A 19,337-nucleotide genomic window follows, 5' to 3' on the forward strand; every position below is an offset into this window, starting at 1 on the left:
TTATAGCCTCCTCTTGCAGCCGAACACAGGGGGAGTTTAATGAGAAGTCGTTAATGGAAATATTATTGGAGCATACTGTTAACAGCCTCTTTCCTCAGCGCTCAGGCCAAAACCATTTCCTTTTGCCTTCTTTGTACACACCGTTTAGATCGAACATCACTCACCCCCTACAAGAACCTCCACCAGCTCCCTGCTACACAAACCAGCACCTGCAGGACAGAGGAGAGTGCCAGTAACTCACCCTGTGGCAGATCCCAGCGCAGGCCTTTCTGGGTGAAGGCCTTCCTACACATCAAGGATTTACTCTGATGACAGAACCCGCCACTTCCTCGCTGGGCCTCACATATAATGGAGTGCAAAGTTCCCTTTAATATTTCTACAGGTGTCAGGGAAAAGGATACTGTAGCACAGAGGTCTTCTTATAATGGAGAGCCTCGTAAAAATTTCCATAAAAGCTCCTTTTTAAGAGAACGGAAGATATAAGATATAGAGCAGAGAGTATAGATTATAGGAGCTTGACTTTCTGAAGATGGTGTGATACCAAGGAAAGGGCAAACTATATTGAATTCCTGCAGGTTTATTTTAAGAATTTGTACTCAGCTGGTCATTGTCTAATTTGAAGTTTTATAGTGTTTTGCTCATACTTTTTGAATAACTGCTAAAAAGTTGAACATGATCCCTTCTCCACTATGATAAATGTTAGTTTTCAGCGTATGGCAAAGATGACCCTCTCATCACTCCACAGGACAACACAATTTGTCTTCATTTGCCCCCAAGTATCATGTAGCCTTTGATACCACAGACCGCAAATTCAGCTCAATAATGAGCGAGCGCAGACAGCCTGCTGTTATTCTGCTAACACTCATCTCTGCGGCTCACACAAGATGCATTGACTGTGGTAGGTGTTGTTGTGTTTAAAGGCACTGAGGAACAATCTAGAGCTGTTTCCCCAACCACACACAGCTGTCATCATCCCCATTCACAAGGCCTAGATGAGCAGGAATTGGAAAACACTAATCATGTCATCACTGTTCTGCATAGGAGCAAGAGCCCCATTTAGCGAGATAGCAGCTTGTAATTACGCCGTCCTCTGGGGGCTGTGGCATTATGGTGGGCCTGGCCAACGCCAAGAAAAGCAGTGGAGGAGCTGATTAACTTGGACTTACATCTCGCATTCCTTTGCAATGTCTTACTGCACCGAGACACTGGCGCGATCATTGTTAATGGTGTTCGTTAATGAGAAGTTCATGTTCCTGAAATACCTCAAAGACCTCCATATGGACAAGGTATAAACACACAGATGAAACCATAGTGAGACACAAGTTTTGTCTGTTGTTTGCTTGTACATATCCTAACATACAAACCAAGAACCAGCAAAGTATAACATATGTAAAGCCTTAAAAAAAAAACTTTCTCTTTAGATCATGATTTTCTGGGCTTTTTTTTGTTTATAGAAACAAATTTCTGCCATGCTGCCAGCTCAAATATTAACATCAACATGCTAACATTGACAATGTTAATGTGCTGATGTTTAAAGGTCATTTAAAGGTCATTTAAAGGTTTTAAGATGCCCCCGACCAAAGATTTTGTTGGTCAACCAACAGTGGTTATCACTTATGGGGATATTGTAGACTATTTGGGGGCAGCCCTAGTAGTATATGTTCTGCATTCAGAAAATGAGCCTTAAAATCAGCCGTCCAGACCTCTGCAACTTTGTGATGTCACAACAAAGCAACAGTACCTGGTTTATCTGAGTGTTTTCCTTGATATTTTTTTTTTTTTATGTGGACCACTTTTTGAGACATTTCAGTCAAGACCAAAGTGATGGACCGACCCACACCGCACATCCTACAAACTATTTGCACTCTTTGAAACCTCTTGTGGACCTGCCAATCACCAACCAACCACTTGCGACTTGAGGTCTTTAAGTCTTTGTTCTCAGTTCAACCGATCATCAACACTAGTGGAGAGAAATCTGTCATTTCTTTTTTGGGCTAGTAAATGTGTCAAGATTAAGCAGAGTTAGTCCACAGAGTAGTGCACAGTCTGTATTCAGAAAATGAGCCTTAAAATCAGCCGTCCAGACCTCTGCAACTTTGTGATGTCACAACAAAGCAGCAGTACCTGGTTTATCTGAGTGTTTTCCTTGATTTTTTTTTATGTGGACCACCTCTGATTACTGCAAGCTTGAAAGAGTAAAAATACATTCAGATGACTTGTGGTTCTTCACACCACAAACATCAAAAACATGTAAAACAGGCATCACCAAATGGCGGACCTCGGTCCGGACCCGGACCGAGTGATGGTTCGATCCGGACCCGAGACCAATCTCTAATAATAACTTTTTTTTTTCCGACGGGACAGCGGGAGCTATAGGTCAATACGGCAGCTTCACTCAATTGAGCCAATCAGATCGTTTGTTTACCCGGTGCGGCCAGTGCGTCTGAGAGGGAAAGAGAAAGGAGACGGAGTGATGACAGCCTTGCTCCAAAATAAATGAAGTTGATGCTGAAGTCAAAGGCGAGCCGCTGGGCGTTTGTGGCCGCCGCCGCCGCCTTGGTTAAGCGTGTGTGCGCGCGTGTGGGGGCCGTTCAGAAGGGTCTCTTGCGCGCACAAGCCCATTACTTTAATGTGCGCTCACAACGCCGTAGCGGTGCGACGTGCTTGTTTCCTGCTTCTCCGCCGGTGTTGTGTTGACCCCCGGTTCTCCCTCGGTCTGTAAACTTCTTCACGCGGAGCTCTGCCCCGTTTGGAAGGAGCAGGAAGCTCGTATGCGGGAAGACGTCGCTTCAGAGGTGTAGAATGTGTGTTAGAGAAACACCTATTTCAGGACTACTGACTTGTATCACCAGAACAGAACAGACACATCCTGTGATTTTCAGCCTTCCTCCATATTTAATGGAGGGGGACAATACAATGACAGTGCAGCTATCAAGATGCTTTTGACACCTTGGCCTCAAAAAAAGAAAGGAAGAAAGAAAAAAGCACCAAACAAACAAACAAACAAACAAACAAACAAACAAACAAACAAACAAACAGGGAAACCCCCTTATTTATTCGGTCTTGTTCTCTTTAATTGAAATACAAGCCTTAAATTAATTTGCCTGGGAGCTACTTTTATTCATGGTAAAAAAAAAAAATAAAAAAAAAAGCTAGTTGTTTACTATAAAAGTGCACTATGTTAAATGTTTCCTGTGTTGAAAATTGACAATAGATATGAAAATGCACTTCGTTGGGGTAGGCTATAGCTTATATATAAGACACCATTTGGACTTTATAAGGTTCGGACCTTTCACTTGGATGAAAGTTTAGTAACTGGACCTCAATGAATTTTAATTGAATACCCCTGATGTAAAATATCAGACCTCTGACAATTATAATGTTTAGCAACTTCACTGCGTTGGTTTAGCATGTTAGCATGCTAACATCTGCTAATGAGTAAGAAACAAAGGACAGCTTGCGAGCATGTCATTAGTTTGCAAGTATTTCGTAACAGACCTACAGAAGTACACACCGAAATGTTCATCTGATGATGGCACTGAGTGACGTCAGAGGATAATCAGTGTCATTACAGCTCATCTTGAAGGATCTACAGGTTTCTGGCAAATGTTACATACAGTACATGCAACGAAAACCACAAATGTGAATCTTGTGGTGGCAGCAGAGGGAGAGGTCCTGGAAAAACAACATTTACCACGAGTGTCTAAACAAATTATTTTGCCAGTTCATCTAGTAGATACTGAGATTGAAAATCTTTATTGTCCACTATTGTGGAAATTCATCTTTGGTCTCAAAAACATATAATACACACAGACAAGACTACACAACACATACAGCATACAAAAGCTTTAGGCACCAACAGTGACTACAGGAAAACAGACCTGCTGGTGCTGGTTGTGCTAAAGTAAAACTTAGGAGATCGCAAAAGTCATTAAGCTTTATCCTCTGGAAAACATTAATGCATGAACCAAATTTAAATGACACTTCACCCAATCCATCCTATTGATATTATTACTGAGGAGGTGAAAAGACCACCTTTGGTTTATTACTCGTCATCTTATTGATCTGTTGCAGATAATACAGCAGCTTGTGAGGACATATCTGCAGCTCCAGACGTGGCTGTACCACTAATATATGACCAGTCTAATATTTGGAGGAGCACATACCAGACAATAACCCAGCTATCACTAGGGCCACCTGGTCTTATTGTTCTTGGGTGTGCCGGCTATCAATGCCTGATGTGGTCTCAGTCTTTACCAAAACTAATTCTGTCTCTGCTTTAGACATGGTGAAAACTACTTGGACTTGACACAACACACACATGGGCACACACACACACACACACAAACACATGGACGCCTCAAGCACACGGGTGACATGGAATAGGAGCCACCACCCTTCCACTCTGGGAGTTCTTCTGAAGGATATCCTGGTACAAGCTGTTGGCATGGCATTCCTTCCCCGTACACTCACTCTACTGTACGCTGTATATAATTTATAGACATTTTAAAATATATATCACATTTCATGTACTGAGCAATGAGTTACTGTACACAGTGTTTTAATTTGAAAACACATCTGTGGTTTTGACAAATAGAATATTTAGAGAGTACGAGTATGAAGCGCGTAATAATAACAAAGCCATCAGTGAGAACACACACCGCAGCCGCAATCACAGTTATGGATCACAGTGTTTTACATGCATCGACTTTATTGCATAAACATCTCTGTGTTTTGTCAGTGAGGGCTGGTGAATGTTCATCTAAGAGCGGAGCTCAGCCAATGACGTGAAATGAGGAAGAGCTGATTTTGTGGTTTTGCAAAAACATAGCTGCACGCTTCCACTACATCATGTAAAATTCTTTGTAAACATAGGTGATCCAAGTGCATACCAGAGTTTTCAACACATACAGTATCTGCTTTATGTCCTACCACAATAACACCAAATACCTTAATCCAACAGGAGGGAAAAACCAAAGATAACTGTCTGGAAACACAAGACCTGACAGGTCAGGTCTGCTTTTATGACGTCCAATCATATGTTTTGATTTTGGGGAGCTGTTATAGATGTTGAAGTGCATTCAAAAACTCACAGATATCCCACAGATATCGATGTAATTCTTCATTTAGGATCCAGCAGTGAAGCAATGGTGTGAGAAGATTATCCAATTAGACCTGTGCTAAGACTGGCTGAGCCAATCAGGCACATCTAAAGGGCACGGCCACACCGTCACACATCAGCAGAACACAGAGAGACGTGAGAGACCTAAACGCTGCAATAACGGGGTGGTCCTGTTCTTTCTTTCATTCTTTTTTACAAACTCATATTCAATTAACACGCTGTTTCTCAAATTGGTTTTGAACACCATGATAAGTGAGAGGAAAGCTTAGATAATTCAAGCATGAATAATATTGTGGAGAGACCTCACACTGTGTCTTTAATCCCTCTCTTCTTCACAGTGAAGATTTGAGGACAAATTCTCAAAAAGGTAAGTTATCAAAGCGGTGCAGGGTGGAGAGTTTCCTCTAAAGACTTTGAATGATTTGCTCAAACTTATTGTGGAGACATATGTTTTAATGAAGCTCAACTTTCTGAAAGTTTGGCGTGTTGTTCAGCTGTCATATTTTCACTGAGATATTATAACAAGGACACATTTAACTTAGCGGTCAATAAATTGCCCTGCACTTCAAAATAAACCACTGTCTTGACTGACTCTGACGCTCTAGCAGCACAAATTACAACAATTTGCCTGAAGTCATTCATAATTAGAGGATCAGCTGTGCCAAAGCCTACAGCATAATGGTCCTGGGCCACCTCTGTGGTTTTCACTGAAGGATCGTTCTTACACTGAACTCCCAGTAACATTACCACAAGAAGTTTCCATGTGCAGTAATAACTCTGCCACCATTCACTGCTAAACACTGCCCTCTGCAGGACAGGAGTGGTATGGATAGGAATAGGAACAATAAGCCCACTTTTATCGATGTATATAAAGGGAGACAGTGTTTTTTTGACATGCTTCCTACTCAAAGATTTATGTTACATATAGAGGCCACTAAAGGCATTTTCAATTGCAGTTTTGTGCCTTTCATGTTTGGCATAATTCACCCTGCTGAGATGCCACCCTGGTGGTCAGCTGCAGAGTGCAACTGAAGGCTCTATGAGCAGAGGTGCCACAGGTCATCTATGTCTTCGAAAGAATTATGACTATCTTTTCCTCATTTGTCATCACGACAACGTGCTGGGCACATAGTCCCGAATGGGTCTCCACCCACACAGCTGGGTGGTCTGCCAAGCTGAATGCGACCCCAATAAAGACCTTTGTGACATGTTCCTGTGAACTGCGCCTGCTCTAGCATGAACCCCACTTTTGTTCATGTTTCAAGGGGCACTGATTCACGACACATTATGCAAAACACAAAGAAACCCATAGAGCACCCATTTGCTAAACGTACCGCCAAGACATCAGCCGACCTCCATCATATCAAATGTGTCACATACTATGATCTTTTGTCCAGGAAAAACTGGCTTAGCTTTCATGACATTAGTTTAAATTGATAAAAACTATAGACATGCAATCAAAACCAAAAGAATCATACCGTTTCTTGCAAAAAACAATGCCAACAATACAATTTGTGATGTAGGCAGCAAGTTCAATCACTGATGAGCTACATGTCCTCTTAAAATAAATGAAATAAAAATAGGGCAATGTTATTACTAGTAATAATAATAATAATAACAATAATAATAATAATAATAATAATGGTGATGATTATGATGATGATGATGATGATGATAAACAACTGTATTTTTTCTTCAAAGTTACAGATGTGACCAGTGTTACAGTGCAGTGCAGTGGGACAGCATTTGATGAAAAGTAGAAATACTTAACAGCAATAAACCAGAATAAGAAAACTATGCTTGTTAAAACCTAAAAAATTTAAATTTAAAATTAAAACAATGTGGGGCTTTGCTTCACCCATCACTTCTCAATTAAAAAGCATGAACTCACCCTCATCTTGTCAGCAGGAGGGTCCTGGCCAGTATGTGCAGAGAAATCCAAAATAATCCTGCAAATAAAAAACATGAAATTTCAGCATGTTTATTTCTCCTTATAGCCCATAAACATGAATCAAAATTGCTGAGCAAATATATCCGTGCTCCTATAGCTACATTAGACGCACATTTTGCATGACAATAAACATTTTGGAGACAGAGGTAAACACATTCACAAAACATCACATCATAACTGTAAAGGCTCGCACACCGGGAAATAAGAGCATAATTTATTTACCCACGTCACGTTTCGCCAGAGTGAAAAACACAGTTCAAAACTAAAATGAACTAATTGTAAACATGAAACCCTACCGCGTGTGAAAATAGCCTATGTCTCTCTTTTTTTCTAAAACAACAACAAAAACCAGCAGTACTTGTGGAGACAGCACAGGTGTTACCAATCATATTAATTGTCCTCCTGAGCCGTAGCTAACAGTAGCCTGTCTCTAATAACGTTAATGGGAACCGAGAAAGTCAGGCACACAGCTAGCTAACTTTAGCCTACATGCAAATCGCCTATCTGATTGTTTACTAATATCTGTGCTTCTCCTGATGCGGCAGCACGTGCTCCGTGAGAGATGGCTGATTTTCTGGTGGTGAAGACATTTTAGGCTAATTACCTACTGTTTGGCTAATGTTACCCCAGGTGTGCTGATTTACACACAGGTGCTGGATGATCACTTCCGCTTGAAGAAAAGGCGCCGGCCGGAAACCTCCTGCTGAATGGTTAGCAACACACACACACACACACACACACACACACACACACACACACACACACACACACACACACACACACACACACACACACACACACACACACACCGAGAGAGAGAGAGAAAAAGTGTACAAAAAGTTGAAGTTCATATTGCTAGCTGGTATCATAGACCGGTATCAACAAAGCTTTAGCTAGTGTCTGAGCCATATCCAGTAATAAACCGTACGTTTTACTTGCTTCGTTACTGACACACAACTGATGTTTGTCAAATTTTCACTAGGCTTTATTACACTATAACATATTACATCGTTGATAAATCAAGTTCTTCTTCATTCCTCCATGTCTTTTGGCTTGTGGCGACCTAAATCCATGTTTACTGTGACCCATGGTCGACCCGACCCTAGTCCGATGATTAGAGCCAGGTTAGCACAAAATGCAAAGGAAATGTCTGAGAAAACAGACATGGTTTGAGCAACTGTTTTCCTGCTCTTATCCTGTAAATTGTTTCATGAACCAGACTGCCTTATTGGGAATGGCTTCTTCATTACCAGAGATGAGAGAGACGAAGGTGAAAGACAAATATGTTTTGAGGGATTATAGTTAATATTCTAAGATGTTTAGGCAATGTAGACCTATAGCTATATAAAATGTTCATTCTTGTTGAAGTCACCAGAAGAGAAAATGGCCTTAAATCATTTTACCATACTTTCAGGGGTTTCATTCTGCATTTCACTTCTGAGCTGCATAATAACACATCAGCCCACCAGCTTCAGAGGCTGGGTCATGTAATATGAGGGATAACATCTAGCTAGTATACATTCGTGAAGTTTGTAAAGTACCATATGTCATCACCAGCTCCAGCTTTTCTTCAGAAATGCCCAGGTTGTAACTGAAGCTGGAAAACACAACACGAGGGGAAAGAGGACATTTTACCTCTCTCCCTTGCACATCAGCTCAAGTTTAGCCAAGTTGGACAGGTGCAGCTACCCAGAGCTATCATCATCATCCAATACATTTTTAATGGATTTCAAGACCATGCCTTGGCTTTGCTGCTCAGCGACTCCTAAACTGTTGTTGTTCTGAGGTCAGTTTTGTTCTTACAGACTAAACATAACCACAACAACATCACAAAGAAATCTGATTGTGTTTGTTGCATCAAACACAAAAAGATCACAGAAGTTAAGAGTACACTTTTCTCAGTTTTAAAGCGAGACCACTGAATTACAATAGGGATATTTAACATGTAGTGAAATTAAAATCTACTTCATCTAAATTCTCGTTCAGTTTTGACACCTGTGAAATTAGTGGACAATCAAGCTATCCTTGGGTTTGACTCATATTGTCTTCTATCACAAAGGTGGCTCCTGCACCCCCGTTCCAGACGGACATGGGCAGCTTTGTGGAAAAAGGTGATCCAGGGCAGCCCATCGTCTACGCTCAGTGAAGCCAGATAACTCTGAGACGAACTACGATGAATTGGTCTTGTACGGGACTCTGGATCCAAGTCAGAGGTAACTCATGATAAGACATTAGCTTATTGTCGACATACAACAGCACAGATGCGACTGACTAAAGAGAGGGATACAGCCTCCAATTGCTCTCACACTCCCTCTGTTAAAGTTTTGTTTTTAGATAAATATGACTTAATTGACAAGAATCAGCCTCACTGATGCATCTAAGCAGAAACACAGTAATGTGCTGTCATGATCCTTCTCCTCTTTCTGCCAGAGATGCCTCCTTTTTTAGACTAACTCTACTCTGTTGAGCTCAGAAAGGTTATCTCAGCAACAAAGGCCTCAAAGGCGACCCACTCTTGCATTTTACTTTAACTAATGAGGTCAGACATGGCATTGCTGTCCTTTGTGAAATCAGTAGAACGTAGTTGTTTGCATTTTTAAGGGTGCAGGTGTTGGAGCAGCAGATGGTTGTGCGTTGAGGCGCTGAGTCAGCAGAAAATCTTCTCCTTCACCTGCGAAATCCTCTGAGACAAGTTTGTCCCATTCAGCTGCTGTGGGTGTTGTCGGCTGTAACAGTGCTGGTGCTGCGAGTGGTGGCTTGTTGTGAGTGTGACCGATCGTTATTTTGTATTAAGTATTCCCTTTGTCGTTCCCTGGGGTGGAAATTTCATGTTGCATTTAAAACTCCCCAGTAGAGGGAGCTATGACACAATTCATTAGCAGTTGCAGCCTGTGCACTGAAGCATTAAATGCCCTCTAATTTTTTTGAGCAGTGCCTATTTTTTCATTTTCTTAAACTATAAAAGCAATACAGTGACATAATGGTGTTATTATCTTTTAAGGTGTTAAGCTGTGGAACTACTGAGAATTACAAATCCCTCACATCACTGCTTGTATTATCAGCTCAGCTTTTTAACAGAGGATCCTTCCTTCGTATCTTCATTCAGCAAGCAGATGTTGGCACAAGTTGTTTCTTTGAAGCTCATGTTAATAACTGCAACAAAACAGATCCCCTCCTCTGATTCATATGCACATACGCAGACAGCACCTGTGTGTTTGCTGCCAGGAATGATGGGAGATTCATGTGTTTACTGCTAGACCAAGGACAGAGGATGCTTCCCGTTCACTCAACCCACAGCTTGGGATTGACAGCTGTTGCCACAACCTAGAGATAGCAGGAGAATAATGAGGGAGGGGAGGAGAGATAAACCTACCAGGGGAATTTAGCAAAAATAAAAACTTTCATATTCATGATTCTGTGTGGCAGGAATAAAATGCAGCACTGCTGTAGTGCTAAATGTGAGCTGTTTTGTTGCATGTGTGTGGATATAACTTCCTGATAACAGTTAGTTAGAGTGAAAATAGGACTGGTCGTGGATAAAATAGGCCATGAATAGAAATAGCTCTGTAGCCACTAGCCAGGGCTCCACGGTCTCTGTGTCAGTTACCTCGTGTGTGCTGTTAAGCCGACGGCTGTCTATTCTCCGGCCAGGTGCGTGTGTGCGTTTGCTGTTGTGTAGGAGATCCTGCCCAGGACTCACAAGCTCCCTGAATCCATGAGAAAGCATAAGGCCTCTGCCAACTGCATTAAGATTAAAGGCACTGACAAGGAATGTGTTATTGCCAGCTCAGATGGGGCCTGCATAATCTGGGACCTGGTGGAAGCCAGAACTCGCCCACTCAACCCCTTCTGTTTCTTTTCTGTTGCAACCAGTTCACATCACAGGAATGGTTAAATCGCTTTTTGCTCTGATGGAGGAGATGGTCTTGTTAAACCTTGACAAAGTTGTGTAGAACATCATATTCACACAGAGCAGTAAAAATACATGAAGGGGTATTGATTTCCCTCCTGGGGTTTGCTGCTTCCTCACTCTGCCCGTCTGTGTCGGCATTTTGTGTGGAGTCAGGTGGTCCTGGAAAACACCGATCAGCACTGTCCACTCCTCTCAGGCGAAAAGCAGGACATTATTAATGAAGGAAACTGAGACGTGTTCTCTTACATCTAAGTTTAGTTATAGTAAATGTGCAAAACCAACAAAATGTGTGCGATACTGTATGCTCTTGCCTCTGGTTGTCTTTTACTGTAGCAAGGCCAGTGTGATGGCGGTGGTGTATTGTTCTTTCAAGTAAGGGAGTGTTTGTTCCCGGACCAGGCGGCGTATATGACTCAGGCGACCAGATGGTCTCTGTTGTCTACTTCATCTTTGGTGATGACATTTCCTTTTTTGTAGAGAAGAGCGCCACAGAGACAATTTACCTCTCCATTTATGGGCATAACGTTACTTAACTAGTAGACGGCACTGATTTAATTATGTGAACTGCAGACAGAGATACACCTTACCATGTCTTCAGTTTGTATCATCATAACTTTGAGTTGGTACCACGAGGATGTTCAAAGGCTTGTATGAGCTGTTCAAAGACAATAAAATATAGGCCACACATAGATGGAAAAATGAATCTACTGTATGTTTTTATGATGCCTCACCTCCCTTTTCATCACGAGGGAACAACTTCCATATGATCTGAAATTAGATTTGGGTTTTAGCTGTGAGAGAAATCATCATTGCAGAAGAAATATTAGAAGACAGCTGCCTTTTGAAAGGGAGATGCATAATTTCTCTAAAAATAACATCAAATAACAACTGAATGAGGAGGCCACAGCAAGACGGTAGGAACTGCCAAACTCAGAGTGATTATTGCTTTGCTACAAAGAGCTCACCTCTATATGATATATGGCAACAGCACAGAGGTGCCCCGGGGTCATTACTGCAGTGGTGTAAAAAAGTTGTATGTTTCCTCTGTGTTAGTGAATGATGAAAATATCCCAGTTCATGACTTTTTTTGTTTTGTTTCTTTATCTCATCTTTCCTCCACTGTCATAGAAGACAGAAAAGACAAATGACAATGAAAACTCAAACCTCCGCATCATGACTGTGTGGGTTTGATCAGAGTTGATAGTAACTTGGCAACATAAGCACTAAATACACAACATTTTAATTTAGCTGTATCCTGATTGGTGCATTGACGCATGTGACATCAGGTTTTATCTGACTGACCTCCGTCCATTTCAAACAAGTGAGAAGAGCACAGACAACACAACTATATGAATATGTCTAGTGAAATGGAACAAATTTAACTTTAGAAAATACGTTTTTGTGTCCATGTGTCCACAGTGTAGGTTCACAGGAACAGGCTGCATGTTGTTTATGTTTTTCTCTTCTCAGAGGCAGGTTATGTACGGACAGTAGCCTTCAGATTCATTTATAGTGCTTCGAGTGCAGGTCTGAAAATTATTGACAATGCTCTTAGATCTTCCCTTTTAAATTGAACCTACAGGTACGATTATTGCTTCCTAGCAACAACAACAAAACAGCGGGTATACTCCACACCATCACCCGTACCACTCTGAGGAGGATCACAGTAGAAAGCTCCCCTTCTGATCAAGGACTTGGCTCAGTGTTCCCTCTGCATTATAAGTGAGGAGGAGTTACTCGTAATGCTTTTCTCCCATTGCTGCAATAAATCTGAAGTTTTTTAGTGTTAGTGATTAGACATATCTATGTGGTGAGCAGAGGAGATAAGCAGTGCTTCTCTCCTACTTCATGGCCCAGGAATGATCCTGCAATAATCCTGGAAACCGTAACTTGTGATAAATGCCTTCAAAGGCTTAGCTAATGAATTTTTTTCTGTGGGATGCTTGGGTCACTCTCACACTCACTCACACAAATGCTGTCTTTTTATTCTGAATTGGCAGGAATCAATGCATTAAACAGTCTTGTTCCCTGGCAGCACCCATAGAGAAGTAAAGTGGCTGACAACATCAACAAAGGCTGATGTCATTTTCACAAAAAAAAAAAAAAAATCATCTCCAACATACCACACAGAGGTTTGTTTGTGGTGACCGGGATTCTCCATAAGAGAGGCATGGATATTCTGCTCTTTTTGTACCTTAAAATGTGAGTTCTTTTGTGAAAAGATAAATTAAAAAATAATAATTTTGAATATAACTTTTGGCGAAGGGTTGTCTGTCTTTGGTGCTGGTGTCATTCTGACCTGTGGGAAGCACTAGTGGACTGTAAGTAAGTAATTAAGTCTAGTCCAGCACTGTACAGTTCTGAGAAAACTGAATATTTTCATTTTATTGTACTTCACAGCTTTATATTTCAGTGGGAAATGTTATTCTTAGACAGCTGCTGTCACTTGGTAATAGTGCAGATAAAGATTTATATTTGTGAATAACTGCGGAATAAGTTCATAAAACACTGTGGATTTATTTTTAAATGATTCCAGTGGCTCTGAACCGTTCTGGTTTGTGAACATTTACAGAGGAGCAGTGTCAGCCGGGGGCCCACTGTTTCACTGTGCAGCACTAAAGATTTCCCACACGGTGTCTTTTCAATAAGTATTTGAGTCTTGAAGAAGTAAAAGTATCAAATGTTAAATTTAAAAAAGGTTTGGTGAAAAATGCTAAATTGAACAAGTTTCACAGAAATTTGGATCAATCCTGACTCCTCAGGTTTGTCTTGTGACCTTTGGAGGGCCCAACAAGGGCGGAACCCTAACTTAAGAAACTGGCTCCATCTGTAGCAGCAAAATTTCACTTGTGCTTTAATGCATTTATCCTAATCTATTAATGTCATATGCAGCCTATTAATGTAAAGGTCAGTTTTCCACAGCGTGTTTTTTTTTTCATAGGCTACTTAACGTGATTCCAGCTCATAGTTAGCTGCTTTTAATTAGATTTTGAATGGCAGTAATGGGCCATTAGTGATGGAATACTTTTACACTGTAGTGGAAAAGGTTAAAAAAAAAAAAAAAAAAAGAGCTTTTCTATGTCAAATTAGTTTTCAGTGGCAGTAACATGAGTCCACAGTGTGCAGTGCTCTCTCTTCTTATCCCCTCCGTGTGCAGGAGGAGAGCGCGCTGGGGGGGTGGGGAGGTGTGTGTGTGTGTCGGGGGGGGGGGGGGGGGGTGGAGGCAGTCACAATCACAGGCCTTTAATTCTCCAGACGAAGTTGTGAGCGGTGGGAGGGGAGCGCGCAGTGCTGCAGCTGGACGGCGGGGCGGCTCGTGTTGTGCCGGGCAATGACGAGGTGCCGCTTGTGACAGCGGTGTCGGAGTGATAATGAACGCCTTCAGTAAGTGCTGGGATGGATGAGGAAGGTTTGCCGTCAGCGCGGGGTGGAATAACAGAGTGCTGTTGTGCCTCCTGGCTCCGAGATGGTGTCACCTCTGTGCGCTTTTCCCTCTGCGATCCGGACAGGGGACATCGGCGGAGGAGTGACACACGGGCGCCGGAATTCACACAATCATCAGCCTCAGAATAATAATAACCCGGCGAGGGAGTGAGAGGAACATGGAGAAACAGAGCAGAGTCAAGGAGGAAATGCCGACGTCGAAGGAGGAGAAGCGCAAAGAAAAGAAGCCGAAATCTGGGAAGCTTTTCCGAAAGAAGCCGCTGAAGTCAGTGGGGAGTTTCATGAACAGAATCATCAAAACTTTGGGCACTTTCACCCACTTTGGAGACACGGACGCGCAGGACGCCGAGGACGACGACGGGGGCTTTCGGAATGGCGCACCTTGCACCCTCAGCGCCAGCTCAGGAATTATCAAAGAGGATGTACAGGTGGTGGCTTGGGAGCGAGTGGCGAAAAACACTTCGAGCACCTCTTCCTCTCTGTGCATCGGCAGAGAGAAGCTGCTCTACCAGTACGGCGACAAAATCCCGGGCGTGCTGGGGCTGAAAAACCACGGGAACACCTGTTTCATGAACGCCGTGGTCCAGTGTCTGAGCAACACCGACCTGCTGGCAGAGTACCTGGGACTGGAGCGCTACAAGCTGGACCTGAGTCACACCAGACTGAACGGAGTGGTGGAGAGCGACGAGACGCGGCATGCCAGGGGAGAGGTCACGGAGCAGCTGGCGTCACTAGTGAGAGCTCTGTGGACTCTGGAGTACACACCACAGCTGTCTGTGGACTTCAAGGTATACCCAAAGTGCACATCAGCCATAAACACACAGTCTACAGGTGCATATGAGCTCTGAGATGATAATGGTGCAATGGGTAATATTAAAAGATGGGAGACACTATTACAGTTCCAGTAGTTATCATTAACCAAACACCCACTCTCACATTATTTGCTCATCGGTTCTGCAGAATAAGCTGCTGCAGTCAAACGTAATGACATGCTGTGCAGACCGGAGGCCAGTAAAGACCAGTATGAAGTGCAGAGTGGCCTGAATCCAGTGATCAGACAAGAGCAGGGTGTCACGTCTCGACGTCATTCACAAACTGTTTACAACAACCACTCTTCACAGGCGGTAATAGACGTGCATTACTTTGCCTTGTGACTCCAGGTGATAATGAGGTTGCAGCTCAGTGTGTGAGGTCACAGGGTTGGGCCTTATACCACGACCTTAAAAAAAAGGAAAAGATTGGCTCCATCAGCAGCAGGTGTGTGATGACTTGAGGTTAATCGTGCCCCTCTCTTGCTGTGCTGAGTTATAAACCAGTGTATTATTTCCTCTACCACATGAAGAGTGAGGTATAGAGTACAGGTGACTGTGAAACTGTGCATTACAGCGTTGATTTTAGACGCACTGCTTCTGTGATTTTAAAGTGTGTTGGCACAGGAAGGGGATGATTTACTCTCCACTAAAGAAATCTTCCTTCCCAGAGGATCAGGGGCTGTGACACAGCCCTATCAGGAGACCCTCAGGCTTTCCTTCTCTGCCCACGCTGGAGATAGGGGGAGAAAAGCAACCATACTTTATCTGCCTGCAGCTCTTTGCTCTGGATTTCTCTGAGCCATAGTTCAAGGCAAGAAGTAGATAATGTGGAGCAGAGAACAAAGAAACTCCACAATGGATCTATTCTTGGAAATGCTAATTACTCAGTAAGAAAAGGGTACAATGTATGGCTACTGGAATATCTTGACCCCTACTGTAGGTACTTGAATGTCTCCTCTCACATTTGAATGTATTGTAATGAGGACACCAACTTTAATGTTGGTTATTTGCAGCCTATGAGGTGCAGCATTGAGTCAGACTAAGTTTTATCAATCCATTTTTTCTCTCTTGCTCTCCTGTCTGTCATACGCCCTGAAAAACTCACGTTAGAAATAAATTGTGTCAGCCGAAATTGTTACTGCCAATAAATCCCCAATTCCTCCCTTTCATTTTCCTCATACACCTCGTAGGAGTCTGATAGGGCTACCAAATATTTTCCAGTCAACAATCATGGACAGATTTAAGAAAAAAGACTGAACACTCCCCCTCATATGTGTTTCCCTTGTTAAAGTGCGCGCATACACACACACACATGCTTTGCTGTGTGTCTTGGATGGTTTGTGACCATAAGAAGTCCAGAGTTCATGCAGTCTTGGCCTCCATAAATTGCTTGTTGAGTAATACAGAAGCTGCCTGGAGGGAGGCTTTGTAAAATAACCAGATAGCTCCAAGGGCTGCGTCTGACTGGCTAAATGAGCTCCCAGTTGCAGGAACTCCAGACAACACAAACCATTCATAAACAAGGGTTGCTCTTGGTTTAAAAGGATCAATTAATCTGTTGTTTTTCTAAGTTGATTATCAGTCTGCGCAGGCCCCTGAAAGTTAGGTGTTTAGCCACAAGGGCATTACAAAGGTACAGCTAAAGCAGCCAGATTAAAAGACTTAAAAAGCAGTACCGTTCGTACCCATCTTCACATCACATCACATGAATTTTGATAAGAAACGATGAAAGAGGAAGTGTTGAAAGGGAACTCTCTCTATTTTTTGATAATTACCCTTTCAACAGCATGTACACTTTGCTGTGCTTTTTGTTTTAAGGGAATAATGTTGTTCAGATACACCTGCCGTGTAAATGCGGAGTCGAGCCCGTTTGATCTAAAGTTCCACAGAGTTAATGAATCAGCGGTGGCCTCGTCACAGGTCATTTGGCTGCACAGTCCTAGTGAGGAGAAAAAAACAAAACAACAAAGTCCTGCCGAATACCTGGCACTCTGCCACATTCCAGTACCACCTGGCTCGTAAGGCTGAAGAGGTGGAAGGAGGGAAACGGTTGATATAAATCATCTTGTTACTTTCACATTGTCGGTGTGTCCTGAGCTTCCACTCCCACAGATGTGTCTCTGACAGGTTGAGTTTTTCAGCCTGGAGGCAGATGTGTGCTTTTGATGCGGACAGTTCTCGTGTGTTTTCCGAATCCCCCCTGGAAGGATGGTGTGTTTGCACAGAGGGGCCTGGACAGGGACAACCCCTGAAACTCAAACAGTTGCTCAACAGCCAATTTATCGGTTTCCATAACAAGAGAGGCCTGAGAAAGAAGGGAGTTGGGATGAGCAGGCATGATGACTTAACGGGAGTGTCCTCCTCCCCAGCAGTCTGCACTGATGGGTTTATATACATAGGGAGGTATGTGACAATATTGTCTGACTGTCTCCATGTTCATTTTTAACGGTTATCCATGTTGCTGGTTACAGTAAGTCAGACACTGCATGAACTAGTAAGCAGCAGAGGTTGTAAAATATAGGCAGTAACAGCAATGGATAAACAGTAAGTAATGTAAATGTAAAGTAATGGGTGAATGGTGGAAATAGTTAACTAAGTAAAGGAGGAATGGTTCAACTCAACAGGTGAATTGAACAGTAGAGGTTGTCTATAAGTAAATTGCTTTTCTCTCCACACATCTTTTAATATTCTGCTGAGAATAATATGCAAAAGAACAATTAAACACTGGTGCTGGAAGCACATCTACACTCCACTAGAGAATAGATGGAGTGTTTTCTTATTTTCTTTTTTGGTTAAATGCTTATAAATTGGCCAGTGGCCATTATGTCACAGAGAGCAATAAATAACACAGAGCACTTTCCACATCCTCAATTATATGGCTGAGACAATTGCCACCTTCAAAAGGCTGATGGTAATTACTGTTATTTCTTTGCTGTAATGACTGGCTGCATAACGACTTTGGGTTAGTGCGTGTCCACGGTTCTTATGGTCGCTTCACAAAGCCTGCATGTTTCAAAAGCATCAGTTTAAAAAAAGATGCTCCATCTACGACACTGAATCTTCTCCGGTCACAGTGATTCAGAAACATTTGTTGTAATTTCATATGATAGTTCTTCAGTTTCACACTGCAGAGGAGGCTGCTATGTCGAAGCTGGTCGATACATAAACTGGAAATAAACTGAAATATGCTGAGTAATCATGTTAAAATACCTTCTGTCACAAAAAAGTATAGGTATCGGCAGCAAACTGTACTTTAATGAAAGTATTGGTTTGGTTGCTCTGACTAATATATTGTTACAGATGAAGTCATTAGATGAGTAATACAGTAGTATCAGTGTATGAGCAGCATGTCAGATACATCTGAGAGGTCATCTGGTGATTCATGAAAGAAGAGTCAACAAAAATCTGTTTGCTTTTTTGTTTGTTTTTTCAGAATAGGTAATAAAAAAAAATCACCTGGAGGAACAATTAGATTTTGGTGGCTGAAGGTCAAAGGTCACAGTCGGATTGGCCTCACAAACATGATTTTGTCCTTGTGAATGCTGTATCTTGAGAACCCCTCAATGATAACATCCAAATTTGGCATAGATGTTCTCTTAGACAAACTGATTAGGTATTCTTGGCGAAAGGTTGAAGGTCAAATTCAGTTGGACTCAACAGAAGAGCAACTTCACACAGCAATTATGACAAAATTTCAACCATGACTGTGGATAAACGGGAAAGTAACCTGAAACTACTTTGAGTGGTGGAGGCAGACGGTGATTAGTTGTTCCTTAATCTTTGAGTTTTGATAAGACGCTGGATCATTGGAACAGTTATTGAAATGAAACCATCTGAGAGGGAGAAAAAGAACTCATCATGAAACCCTGACTACACACTGCTTTAGGATGTCAGAAGCCTGAAAGGTTGTGAACTGCTGGTTTAATCTTCAGCAATGTGTTTTAAAACATGCATTTTTAAAGCTTGTTGTGTAAAATCTTTACCCAAAAAGTGATTAGTAACGAAATCCAGCAAATGAATGTGGTGGAGTAGAAAGCACAATATTGACGGGTGCTGGAAGTATGAAGAAACAAAGTGAAAATACAGTTCAGGTAC

At 42.2% G+C, this 19,337-nt stretch overlaps 1 protein-coding gene across 1 annotated transcript in view; it reads left to right on the forward strand.

The window, feature by feature from the left end:
• Window positions 1–14,253: 14,253 nt before the first annotated feature.
• The window catches only part of usp43b (ubiquitin specific peptidase 43b), a 76,497-nt gene continuing 71,413 nt past the window's right edge, over window positions 14,254–19,337 (forward strand). The window contains exon 1 of the mRNA XM_085785005.1: window positions 14,254–15,218. Coding sequence (XP_085641131.1) covers window positions 14,589–15,218 — 630 coding nt within the window. The 5' untranslated portion in view covers window positions 14,254–14,588. The remainder of the gene's footprint in view (window positions 15,219–19,337) is intronic.

This window comes from Trachurus japonicus, chromosome 8 (assembly GCF_045865225.1).
Source record: "Trachurus japonicus isolate A0001 chromosome 8, Traja_1.0".
Taxonomy (NCBI): domain Eukaryota; kingdom Metazoa; phylum Chordata; class Actinopteri; order Carangiformes; family Carangidae; genus Trachurus; species Trachurus japonicus.